The sequence below is a fragment of the Cephus cinctus genome, unplaced genomic scaffold (genome assembly GCF_000341935.2).
Source record: "Cephus cinctus unplaced genomic scaffold, Ccin1 Ccin1_scaffold0689, whole genome shotgun sequence".
Taxonomy (NCBI): Eukaryota; Metazoa; Arthropoda; class Insecta; order Hymenoptera; family Cephidae; genus Cephus; species Cephus cinctus.
The window spans coordinates 36,061-49,557 of NW_014333312.1; the positions used below are offsets into that span (position 1 = coordinate 36,061).

Below are 13,497 nucleotides of genomic sequence, written 5' to 3' on the forward strand. Positions count from 1 at the left end.
ATAGATTTTTAAGAGATACCTTTAACGTGTTAATCCAGGACTTCTAATTATTTTCATAGAAGTAAAACCCACCTGAGGTTTTGGTACAGCTGATCTTGAACAGCTGGCACCAGTAACAACTGGCTGTGGACCAATTAGATGAGGCTGAGTCGGTGGACTAGCTACAGCTCCCGTAACAATTGGTGGTACAACAGCCTGAAGAAGATGCGCCTTAGGATTGAGCGGATGAGGTTGTCCATTGATTGCTTTCAGGGCAGCAGGCTGAGACGGTGGAGGTTGATGAATTCTCTGAGCCGGTGCAGTGGCAATACTGCTTGGATGAATATTAATAGGCAACTTCTGTGGTAGATTCACAATGGTAGGAGGATGTTGTTTAGCGGCTTGGAGAAGATGTTGCTTAGGATTAGGTGGCACCACGTTGTTCAGCACTGGCGACATAGGCTGACCCTGTTTCACTACGATCTCTGGAACTTGTTGTTTTAGTCGGGGACTAAGACTTGGTGACACGACTCTTCCACCAGGTATCTTTAGGTGCAGAGCTTGGATAGCCTGTGCTGGTTGTTTCACGATATTCTGTACGATAGTCTGACTGGGCAGGCTAGAAACGGCAGGTTTTGTGATAATCTGTTGCTTTATAGGATTCCCAAGTTTACTTGCATTCAGAACATGAGCCTTCAGACTCGTCGGCTTCGCCTGAGAAACACAAGAAGGTGTAGTAATAGCCTGCGTGGTAACCACACTTGAAACAGTTGTTACAGACTGAACCACAGTCGCAGTAATTTGCACCACTGGTGAATGAGGTTTGGTGATGACACTGGTCTGCGGTTGAACCAGAGGCGGAATCGAAGGCTGAACCGGAGGCTGAACCGGAGGCTGTACCGGCGGCTGCGCCTGAGGAGCCTGAGTCACTGCAGGTGTAACTGACTGGCATACAGGTTGTTCCATGCTAACGGCAGGTGCAATCACTGGTTCAGGTTTAGGTTTAGGTTTACATTCCTCAACGACAGGAACAGCCTGAGGCGCTGGTTTAACTTCTTGAGCTTCAGAAGGTGGATGGCCGATAATTGTTGGTGGTTGTTGAAGTTCTGTTGTGGGTCTGATCGTCTGGCCAGAATTGGATACTGGAATGTATTGACCTTCTTCTGATTCTCTCATTGGAATAAGCATACCCGTGACTGGGTCTATCAGAGTCATAGGTTCCAAGGATGTTGTTTTCTGTGCTGGTGATGGTATCTTGTTGGGTTCTTCTGTTTGTTTTATTAAGTTTCCTTCAGAAACAGGAGAATGCTGCTTATTCGATGTCTCTTGGAGCACTGATTGTACTGGTTCCTTAGTCTTTTCCTCGCTGCTGTCGTCATTGGTCTCGGATGTACGTCTTGTAGCCTTGCGATTTGCTCTAGGTGACTTACGTAGTTCAGATGTTACTGGTTGCTGAGGAACTTGCTGATTAACTCTTGGCGCACTGTTGTGTCTTGTACTACGTCTGGTAGCATGTACACCAGCAGCACCAGTTTTGTTTACGGCTGAACCACGAACTACATCCTCGATAACATCATCGACTGTGTTACGACTGCCGTCTCTTTCAGCTAGTCTTCTGGATTTTCTGGTATTGGCAGCGGGAGATATAAATTCTTCTGGTGGGACCTCCTTAACAGCTGCTACTGGAGTAGCTGGCTGAGCATTTGAGCCAGCAACGTTAGGACCTGGAGATTTGATGGTGAGAATTAATCTGGGTCTCCCAGCGTTGTCCTCTTCGCTATCATCATGGAACTCATAGACATCCGCGGGAAGTTTCTTCTCCACGTGATGTTTACTTCCTCTTCCTGTTCTGCCGCCACGCCGATGGGGAACATTGGTTGCATTTCTACCACCACGCCTGGTAGTAACACCTCCTCGACTACCTGCACCACGTCTAGCTTTAGATCTTCCACGGCGGGCCCTGGTGGATTCTGTCTCACAGGTTTCCACACCCTCATCCTGGTCATCATTTTGAACATCTTTCTTCCCTTCTCCTTCAGCTGATTCATCAAACCAGTCACTCTCGTTCTTACTTATCTCATGAGAGTCATTGTTCAGTTCCTGGCTGTGTTGCGTTTCTTCCTCGCCCTCGTTACCTTCACCATCGCATAAGGCATCCACCTTCTTGATAACGCTTTCTATGTTCACTTCCTTGGCAGACCAGTAGTCACTGTCCTCCTTACTGTCTGTAGGGTCTTCTTTGACAGGATCTATAGCCAGAGGGTCTGTACTAGGCTCCTTCAGATGATCCACAGGTTCTTCTTCTGGATCTAGTTCCTCGCTCTTGTACGTCTCAACTTTTGGCTCTTTAAGAGGCTCTTCCTGTTTCACCTCAACAGTGGGTTCTGGTATTTCCGATAAGTCTGGTTCTGTTTTAGGGATCAAGAGTTCGACAGGCTTCACTAGAACTGGTGTTGGTGTTGATACTGGTACTGGTTTTTCAGTTGGTTGTGATTCAGTTGGTACAGGAGACTCTTGTTTCTCGATCTTCGGTTTCACTTCAACTTCGCTACTTGGTTGTTCCACTTTAATATTTTCTACTTTAATAGGTTTTAGAGGTTCCAAAGGTTCAGTCTGTTTAACTTCTATAGGTTGTGTCGGTTGTACTGGCGGTGTTAATTGCATTGGTTGCGGTGTTGGTACATTGTGACCAACTTGTACAGTCGGAGGTTCGAGTTCCAGATGTTGCAGATTGTGTTCAAAATGACTTTCTATTTTTTGTGGAGTTTGTTCAACGGTAGGCATTGAGGCTGACACAGTAACTGGCACTGCGTGCGTTATAATAGACTGCGACACAGTTGAGACAAGAGGTACGTGAGGCTTGGCCAGTAAGATTCCTTGAGAAACTGGAGACTGCCTCTGGGTAGGAACTGGCGACATTCGCCCGGCAGTTTGTGGAATTACCAAGCTACATTGTGTAATAGGTGGTACTGGAGGAACAATTGGTACAACTGTTTTGACAAGTGGTTGAGGCGAAGAAGATGGTGGACTAAGAGTAGGCAGAGAGCTATGGACGAGAGGCTGTGGTCCACGCGACACTGTCATTATTACTGGATTGGCAACTGAAGTCCTGGGTATATGAGTTGTCAGCAATTGCAAATTCGACAGTTCTTGCTTTTGTCTTGGTGACAATAGTTCGTTATCAGTAAGGACAGATAGCTTCTGCTGCCTAGGTGACAACATGCATGTTTCTGGACCGATGGGTTTGCCAAAAACAGGACTAGAGGTACTGGCATTTATCTCAATCTTAGCAGTTTCGGGTATGTACGTCGGTGGCTGATTTGGAGATGGCACCTTGGGAGACGTCGATGCCTTATTAGAAGGTTCAGGAATAACAGCTGGTGACAATTTTGGCTCTTCCAGGCGCTGAGGCTCGTTGGCATTGACAGGGATTAGAGTCTCAATTACAGATTTTCCAATAGACGTAGCATCTCGTGAAGTCTTTACCGATCCTGGAGCCAGTGGTGGTACAGGCATGTACGGTCGTGGTGGAATATTCAATGTAAGTGGCGGAAGTCCTCCTCGGGGATAGCTGGGTTGCAGAGCTCGCATTCCTGGTGCATGCTGTATGACAGGTTGCTGAGTAGCTGGAGTTGAGTAGATCTGCTGTGCAGGCGTATCCGGTCTGTGTGCCGAAATAGGTACGCTGACTGGGAGTCTTGCAGGTGACGGCGAAGGTTTGCTCGCGTTAGGAACATGCGGACTCAAAGCGGAACTCCTAGACCACTGCCCATTGGGCGAGAGAGGCTGTGGAACTCTTGGTGATAATTGAGCCGGTATCAATGGTGGTATCCTTGATGGCACCAAGGGTGGTAGCTGTGTCAAAACGGATGCAGACGTAGTATTCTGCATTCTTGGTGATGCTTGTCTCAAAGGAACCATCTGAGTTTGTGGAGACACTGGTAATCTCTGATATAGCGGCTGAGTGACTGGTGGTGGACGGGGACTTGCTGCTGGTATCTTTGGTGTCTCGTTCAGCATTGGTACACTGCAAGGACTTAGCAAGGATGGTTTATACTGAGGGGGTGGTGTAGATGGTCGATGAACTGGTTTGACCTCCTGTGTAGGTTCAGGATCATCTTTGGCATCACGTAGTTTGTGATCACCCAGACTCCACGAATGAGCTATGACTGAACTTGGTGGGCTCGCAGGTTTCGCAGGACTGATCGGTACTTTGGTCTCTGCTGGCTTCTCTGTTGGAGTTTTAGCTGGCGACTTGTAGAAGGATGGTATATCTGGAGTCTTGGGTGGTTGAGTCAAATCAAATGACTCATAATTAGGATCTTCTTCCGTATCTGTGTCTATCTGGAGATCATGTTCGCTCTGCGGTGTATCAGGCTTAAGATCGGTTTCCGCCTCACCGGAAGCGTTGAGACTTTCCACAGCTTGCTGCATTTCTTCAACATCTTCCTGAGGCGCATCCGCCTGGGGTCCGCTGGCACTATCACCCTCAGCTTCCTCTTCACCCTCATAAGAAAAGTCTTCGGTCGAACCACCAAACGTTTCTTCCAACAGAGCCGCTACAGCATCCTCCGTTTCCTCCTGGGAGATCACTACACGAGGCTTGTCCTCCACTTGAGGTGGCGGTGTGGATGGAGCTGCTACTTCCGGTTCATCTCTGCTGCGCGACTGTCTACCATTCTCGCGTTCTTCAGGTTCGGATATACTCTTTACTGCATTCTCGTGGATGGTCTCATCAATATCCGTTCCAAAGCCTGGGATAAACTTGTCCTTCTTCTTCTCTGGTTTGTTTCCGACACCACTTACTGGAGTGATTGGTGCTATCGTTGACATACTCGAAGCTATTTTAGGTATAGGGCTTAGAAGAGCTTCCCTAGGACTTGGCAACGTTGGGGACATCATCTTTGGAACTATAGGACTGCTAGCTCTAGGTGGACTAGAATCAGCACCCAGATAAGGTAGGTTCCCTGACTTCTCATGGTGGTGATGATGATGATAGTCTTTCCTGGAACGTTCCTCCTTTGACTTCTTTCTCTTCTTCTTCTTCTCCTTAACTTTTTCCGGTGCCGTAGTCGGCGTGGATGGTTCAATACTGTCATTATCATCTGTAAACCGGAATACGTCATGATCATGTCCTTCACCTGGAGTCGCTTTAGGCGAGGTAGAAAGCCCAAAGAGTTTAGCTTCAATTTCTCTACCAGCTTCAGCCAGATCGACACTGTTCTCGTCCTCAGCCTGATGCCTTCGTTTCTTCTCTGTCTTTCTGCGCACTCTCTCAACTTCCAGGACAGGACTCCTAGCCCCCTCACTGTCAGACGCATATGTATTATCAGCAGGAAGACTACCAAGTCTATTGAAGAAGGTATGTGGTGGATCATCGACGTCAGACAAGGGCCCAAAGATATCCTCCATTCTTTGAGAGTCTCTTCCTTCCTGTCTGTTGAGCCTCTTCCTTCTAGCCTTGACCTTATCCTCTCCATTACGCTCTCGTCGTTTTTCTTTCTTGTTTCTCTGTTTCTTGTCAGCTCTCATCCTCTCCTCAGCGCTCTCTACGTTCTGCTCGGTAGAATTGGATCCTTCCATAGAGCCAGTAATGACACTAGACTTGTTTTTATGCTCGGTACTGTCAGAAGCTTCCAGCTTCACGCCTTCCTCGCTCGATATCGAATTCTTTTGTCGCTTCTGCTTCTTCTTATGCGACTTCTTGCGCGAGTCTCGCTCGTGATTGTTCACAGGATGGTTAATGTGGAATGCAACGGGTATCCTTTCATCATCGTCAGAGGTTCTCGGTTCCTCTTTACTGCCGGGTATACTGTTCATGGATGACTTCAAAGGATTCTGCTTCTCCTCGGTATCAGCAAAACCCAGATCGACGTCGCTCTCCAGGAATCGCTCATTTTTCACTTTATGCATCTTGCTATTAAACGATTCCTCCTCTTCGCTGGTGTCCGAATGAATTCTCGAGCGGGAACCCTTCCTGGACAGGGACTTCGCGCGTGCCGAATCCGACTCAGACGTAGCCTCATCCTCAGTAAGGGCTTTACTACTTACAGAATCGCCATCCCAGGATGTACTCTGCTTCTTCTCTTCGCGTCTAGCTCTACTCTGTTTAAGTTGAGAGAACTTATCCTTGGGAAGACGTACCTGTCGCTTCTCTTCCTCCAGTTTCTGCATATTCTTAGTGGATCTCGCCTTGACCTTGTCGTACATACTGATGTAGGCCGGCTCGTCGTCGACGATGTCAAATATAGAATGTTTCTTGGGTTCATCACTGTCGGTATCCGTAGCTGATGGATGCCTCATAATTTGCATTTCGTGATTGGACAATACACCGTCGTCCACGTCACTATGGAGCCCTAGAGAGGACTGATTGTCCCTAGAATGATGGCTGATGCTGTTCTGATCATCGTTCCTCTTCGAGAGTTCAAGCCTAGCAAGAAACTCTTTATCGGACTCGTGCGAGACTCTTGGACTGCGATCTCTAGCTTCCTTCTCACTTCTTTCCGGACGATTTTTCTTGCTACTGCGTTGCTTGTCCTTTGGATCTCTGCTGTCCCGACTCTCACGGCTTTCTCGACTCTCGCGACTTTGCTCACGCGAGATGTCGCAGTGCGAGGGGTTCTCACGCGATTGGCTGTCGCGACTGTCTTGAATAGTTTCCTTGCTGTCGCGACCCTCGCGACTCTCACGACTGGCACGATGCTCGTTACGGTGTTTCCTGTCTTCGGATCTTCTATTTTGTCTTGGTCTATCCTTACTGTCTCTTCTGTGATCCGATATCTTCATGCGTTTAACATCAGCGTCATCTGGCGGCGCATCCTGGGAAGAAGCTCTACGTTTTATCGAGAGAGGTGCCGGAGAGGTTTGATTTTGCATGTTGGTTACGTGATGATTTTCCGTTGGTCTTCGAGAATCATCGCGCTCTCTCGTTTTATCCTTCTCTTCGCGATCTCTTCTCTTCTCCCTCTCGATGGTTCTTTCCTTTTCTCTTCTTTCTTGTTCCTCCCGTTCGCGTTTTTCACGCTCCTCGCGTTCCCGTCTCTTTTCTCTTTCGTGCTTTTCCTTTTCCATTTTCTCCTTCTCCTCCTTCTCGCGCTTTTCCTTCTCCAACCTCTCCCGCTCATCCTTCTCTTTTCGTCGTTCTCTCTCCAGCCTCTCTTTCTCTTCTCTCTCGCGCTTTCTTTCTCTTTCCACGCGTTCCTTCTCCTCCTTTTCACGTCGTCTGTCTCTCTCGATTCTATCTCGTTCCTCTCTCTCTCGCCTTTCCTGTTCCTCCTTTTCTTTCCTGAGACGTTCCTTTTCTTGTTTCTCGCGTTCCAGTCGATCCCTCTCCTTTCGTTCGCGCTCCTCCCTCTCCCGCCTTTCGCGCTCTTCTCTCTCGCGCCTCTCTTGACGTTCCTTCTCTTCGCGTTCCTTTCTTTCCCTTTCGAGACGCTCCTTGTCTCTCCTCTCTCGCTCCTCCCTCTCGCGTCTTTCTCGTTCGTCCCTTTCCTTACGTTCTCTCTCTCTCAATTCATTCTCTTCTCTTTCCTTCCTTTCGCGCTCCTCCCTCTCTCGCGCTTCACGCTCTTTCTTCTCCTTCTCTTCTCTCTCTCGCTTTTCAAACCTCTCTTTCTCAAGTCTCTCGCGTTCTCTCCTCTCCTCATCCTTCTCTCTTCTCTCGCGTTCCTCTCGTTCCTTACGTTCCTGCCGTTCTCTCTCCTCCCTGTCCCTCCGCTCTTGCCGCTCTCTCTCGTCCTTTTCTCGCCGTTCTCTCTCCTCCCGTTCTTTCCTCTCATACTTGGTCTCCTTATTCGTCGCGTCCTTGAAGTCACGAGGATGCGCTTCGGGCTCCGAAGACTCGGTACCACCGCCAGGATTCAACCGATCGTCCTTATCCTCGCGTTCAACCTTACGGCTCTTCTCCACTTCCCCTTCCGGATCCTTACGCGATCTCCTCGAGCCATCTTTACCTTTGCTATGTCTAGATTCCCTACCGTCTCTAGTTTCTCTAGTGTCTCTATTATCCCTACCGTCTCTACTGTCGCGCGAGTCTCTACTCTCTCGTGAGCTATTTCCGGTGTCCTTCCTGAGACGCGCTCGTGGCATATCGCCAACCGAAGAGGTAGTCGACGAGGAGGATGAGCACGAAGACGACGATGAGGAGGACAAAACTCCGGTGGTACTAACGACGCAGATCGATACCGATGACGTCGTCAAAGTATTAGAGATCGTACCAGTAAAGGAACTCGTCGCCGTAGTCGTTATACCAGGTGTAGTCGTTAGCGTCGTCGTCGCCGTCGTAGTACTAGAAACACTCGTCGCCAATAGAGCGGCGCCACTTGCGCTACTCGTCACAGTTATAGAATTAGAATTGTTGTTCGTCAATGCTACAACTCCGGCCGCCGCAGTCGTCGTCGTAGCATTGACACTCGTACTCGAAGACGTCGAACTCGTCGTGGAAGACGTCGTTGCCGCTGCCGTCGTCGTCATCGTCATCGAGGTCGTCGTACTTATCGAAGATGAATGAATCGAAGCCGGATTGATTGGTAGCCGCGTTATGGATGGACCCATTGCAGCATTTCCAATGCTGGCTGGATTACTCGCATTTCTATGGACACTGGGAACACTACCGCCACTTGCACTACAAGCACTCAGGGCACTGTCACTGCTCGCGGCACTAGCATTAGCGCCACCAATTGGCAACGACACAGGGGGTAACTCGGGGCTCACTGTCTTTATCGAGGTACCGGGTGTGACGGGTGTTGCTGGGATTGGATGCACGCAATTGTGAACTGTCCTAGAGTCACCCTTCAATGCGGGCGACACGTTCAAAAGGGATGGGGAGGTCGTCGTCGTCGTGGTACCTCCTGGTGTCAGTAGGCTACTACCCACTGTCGTGTTGGCCTGTACCGGTGGATGACTAGGAAACGGATACTGAAGCCCGACCTTTCCGGTACAGCCAACGAGACTCCCACTGCCGATCATAGAACCGACACCGATGACACCAGTGAACTCGCGGGGTTCGTACTTTTCGCTAAAGTTTTCCAGGCGTTTCGAGTCCTCATCGAAGACACTCCTCTTTGCCAGGACTGACTTCACGATGTCAGAGGGTTGTACCTCGTGGAGGTCCAGGTCGAGAAGCTTGTGTCGAAACCTGAATCTCTCGGAGGCTGAGGCATCCAGCTTGGCGAGAGCGTCACCGCCGGCTGCGCTCAGAGCACGGGATCCTGACCACTTCTCGTACTTCTCATCGAGGGACCGTATTCTCTCTTCGAGGCTTGGAGACTGTGGTGCCGTTTCGCTGTCGGAACTCGTTGGACTTGGACTCGGATGCCTCGGGGGTGGCGATGCTGGTGGTTGGGGTGCTGTCCTGGGGCTGGGGACCGGTGGTAGACTCGTAGTACAGGGAGGACTCGCTACCTTCGCTAGCGAGGCACTCGTCGCTCTTCCTCCATTGTTATTATTGTTGTTGTTGTTGTTATTGTTGTTGTTCATCATTTGAGCAGCAAACCTGGGCAGCGGAAGTGAAAGTGGACCCTCGTGGCTACGTTCACGAAACCTCCTTGGCTCGCTTGGAATAAGGTTCTCTGGTCGCTCATCAACCAATGGTGTTCCGGGTCTTGAGCCATCATGATGCTCGTGATGTCTATTGGCGTCCCGACGCCTTTTACATGGACCAGGCGCCCTGCTGTCACAGCTGCCCCTCTTGGTACCGTAATGGACTAGGAGTTTGCTATCACTGACTCTCCGAACGTCCATACCCTTTCTCCCAGAGTGTGATGTTACCAAGAGAGACGCAATTTCTGGCTCGTCATCCTCGCAGAGGATAGTAGCAGCATCGAGCTTCGGCCTCTTCTTCGGGGTAAAACCCTCGTCTCCGCTGCTATGGCACTCCTCAAGTTGTTCGAGAAGATGGACACGCTCCTTTTGGAGATGCCGGATGTCCGGAGGTGGTAGAAGAGGTGGAGGTGGTGCTGGTGGCTCTACACTGGTCACCACGCTCTGTATGGCATGCCGACGTGGAGGTGGTGGACAGTCGTCCTCAGCGAGTTTGACGTCCCCGATGACGCCGGTGTCGTAATCGTCGTGACTCGCTCCGCTACCCTGACTGAACTCGTCGTAGCTGCGGAATCGACGTGGCACTGGCTCGGTGTAGTCACTCTCGTAGTAGGGGTCTGTTTGGTAGCGTCGGCTACCTCGAGACATCGCCGTTGGGTGAGCCGGACTCGCCCCAGGCGTGCTACCGCCTCCCGGTGTCCGACTGTAACTAGCCGTCCGCGCTCTTGGAGGTGTTTCATACCTGGTGAACCTACTTCCGGCATTGGGCACTGGGACCACCGGTTCGAAATTCCTATCCCGCCTAGAACAGTCCAACGGCAATTTGTCTTCTTAATAATTAATTGCGCTAACTGACCAATTCATTATAAAAATTAATGTGTATCACTCACGTGACATCAAAAGTAGCTGCCGGTGATGGCCTGGTGTCCCAAGGTTTTTCCCCAGCTATGCCTTGACGTTCCAAGTGCTCGTAGAAGGTTTCCTGACATTCTCTAGAGGCAAAGTCGACCTGAAGTCGACGGCCTCTGAAAGTAGCCCCACGCATTTCCTTGACGGCAGCCTGCGCGCAACTTATCTGATCGAAGAAAACCAGAGCATGTCCCCGCTCACGGTCTACCACAACCTGAGTGATGGGACCGAATTGGTGGAACTGGATGTTTATATACTTTTCCGAAACGCACTCTGAAGTAAAAAAAAGTCCAAATTAAGAAAAAGTTTAGAAAATCCCCCACAAGTAAAGTAACCATGTAAAGCTTCATATACCTCCGATACCATCAACCCAAACACAGGAAGTTGGCATGGACTTTCCAAAACCTAGTTTGATCCTATTAGAACCAAGATGTTCTCCATCCATGGACCTCATAGCCTTGACCACACTGCTGATGTCGGAGTACTGACAAAAGGCATAACTGGAGACAGCTCCTTGTTTCTTGATATCAATTTCCTACGCAGAATCCAAATAAAATTCCATTAGTTCTCCACTTTCCTTTCGACTAAGAGACGCAACGATCAGTTCCTTCGCGAAGATGTACTCACAATAATTTCTCCAAAGGGTTCAAAGTGTTTCCTAAGTTCAGAAGCAGTGACGTCCTTCTCGAGATTCCCGATGAAAAGTGTCCTGGTGGCTTTCGGATGATACTCGTCTAGTTCAGCCTCGTAAGGTCGAAACTCGTTATCCTCGACATCGTAACCCTGATAAGGCGCGACCTCGATCTTGCATCCAAAGAAGAGCTTATCGTGCGATACCTCAAGAGCCTTTTCAACGTCCTCAGGCTTTTTGAAGCACACCAGAGCATACCTGTCCCCGGCAGCGCCGACAACCTTGACCCACGTGACCTTCCCGTGTTTTTTGTACTCGTGAAACAAGCCATCCTTGAGCGAGGTGTCGCTACTCCTTGCCGGCAAGTTCCTCACGCATATAGCGAGTGGCCTGCGGTCTTCGGTAACGGCGGCATTGCCAGCCCGATGAGGCGAGCTACTTGGGGAGCTGCTACCACCGGAAGTGCTACCGGCCGAGCTCCCGCTACGACTGCTGCTGCTGCTGCCGCTCCTGCTGGACCCACTCGGCGAGCTGCTACCACTTCGTGATTTTCTTCGCTGTTTCTTGTGCTGACGTAGCGAGCCTGTACCGCCGGTACCGGGACCACCGGTACCCCCGCCGGTCTCTTCCTGATAGGCGTCCGTGGCAGCTGGGGTTGGCGGCGGTGGTACCGAGCCGTATCTCGAGCCGCTCGACTCGTAGCTGGGCCAGGACGAGGGTGGTAGACTACCGCGATGACGTTCTAGGTGAGGTGGTGGTGGTCCGCTCGCGTACGGTCCTGTTCGCGGATATAGCCGATCCCTCGCCCTCGTCGAGGTCACGTGGTAACCGCCTCCTGGTGGTGGTCTACCGCGTGGTATGTAACCACCTGGGTCGCCCGTCGACTCCGCCGCTGGATGTCCCACGACTCCGACGCCGCCGACCCGGTTACTCCTCTCGCTCCCGTAGAAGCTCCCGTGGGAACCACGTGGCTCGAAACCCTCGGCACTGCCCCCGCCGCCGACACTACCTCCGGTACTGCCACCGCCCCCGCTGGCTCCATGATCCTCCGAACTTCTGAAACAGTTTCAGGATGCTCATTGGCTCATGAGAGACAAACTATTTAGCTGACTTGTCAGCTACAGCTGAGTGACGATATACCTCGTAATTTCTTAAGTAAACGCTAGTTTCTCGTCTTACATATTTAATACTTAATGGCCAAACGGAATTTCTCAAGATCGACGCTCCTTGTGCCCTCTTGGACGGCAAGGCAATGAATACATTATAATTACATTGACATCGTCAAATTTGAATTCTCAAACACATAATAACGACGTCCTTGAAACCAAAAAAAAAAACAGTGATAATTACTTCGTGACATGTGACGACTCATGGAAGGTTAAAGTTCACGTGGGTGTGTCAAGGAAAACGATTATATAATTAGGACCCTAACACGATTTAGCCATTAAAATGGGTTTTTTACCTTATAATTACTTATACCCATTGCTCCACTGGCCCCAAGAATAATCATGTCCCCACTTTAAAGGTCGAAAAACCGTCAGCTAGAAATTTTACACCAATAATAAAAAAGAAGAGTCACGCACTTAAAAAACCCATTGTTACTTTTCGACACGCAACTTCAATAAATCCGAGAAAGAAAAAAAAAGAGACCATTCGTTAATCGTCCTCGCGTAATCTACCTATTTCTGAAACGTGCTACGTCGCAACCCTGAGGGTATTCTCCGTAATTGTCTACATGGTTGCCATACATAACCTCACATATCACAGATACCTAAACCCTAAACCGCAAATCATACCTCCAGACAGTATTATTTACCAAAGCTTTTGCCCTGGGTTACCAAGTGCTCACAGGGAGGAGGTGTCAAGTAAAATTTTCATGGCCCCCGTCTAAACGTCCTCGGGCAACGCAATTATCCCGATGAAAAAGCTCTTCCAGTAGGGTAGGTGTCGTACAAGAAGATAGTCTGTCCGGTCGAGTCCTCCATCAGACAGTTCTTACATAATGCAGAAAGCTTTACCAGAAAGAACAAGGTATATATATATATATACGTCCGTAAGACAGTGAACGAACGTCAACATGGACGTCGAAAACAAAGTCTGGGTACGGCATACATACATAAATAGCCTTCGTCAACCAGTTGGCTTCGAGGCTTTCGTATAATAATACAAGTAAAAGGAAAATAAGTAACTTTCCCTGTCACCCTTTTATTCCGAACAGAACCGACGGAATACCGATATTCCCGGGTTCTGAAAGAGACGTAAAAAAAAGAAATACAACACTACCGACACGGCTCCGTCTCGTTTACCATATTTTTTTCGAGAAAGCCATCCCGTGCACATGTTATTCTAGACAATCGAGTGTGTCCACGTCACACCTTGACGAATGACGACGTACAACGCCACGGGACGTTGGTGACGGGGGGTAGAGACTGTGAAAG

The 13,497-nt window shown here is 49.6% G+C and overlaps 1 protein-coding gene across 4 annotated transcripts in view; it reads right to left on the reverse strand.

The window, feature by feature from the left end:
- The window catches only part of LOC107269684 (protein split ends), a 49,059-nt gene that overhangs the window by 5,053 nt on the left and 30,509 nt on the right, over window positions 1-13,497 (reverse strand). For 3 of the 4 annotated variants that reach the window (XM_025087023.1, XM_015743817.2, XM_025087021.1), the window contains exons 3-6: window positions 11,056-12,115; window positions 10,783-10,963; window positions 10,410-10,701; window positions 73-10,321 (exon numbers count right to left, since the gene is read on the reverse strand). In XM_025087023.1, coding sequence (XP_024942791.1) covers window positions 73-10,321; window positions 10,410-10,701; window positions 10,783-10,963; window positions 11,056-12,115 — 11,782 coding nt within the window. The remainder of the gene's footprint in view (window positions 1-72; window positions 10,322-10,409; window positions 10,702-10,782; window positions 10,964-11,055; window positions 12,116-13,497) is intronic. The other variant, XM_025087022.1, reaches the window with a different exon arrangement.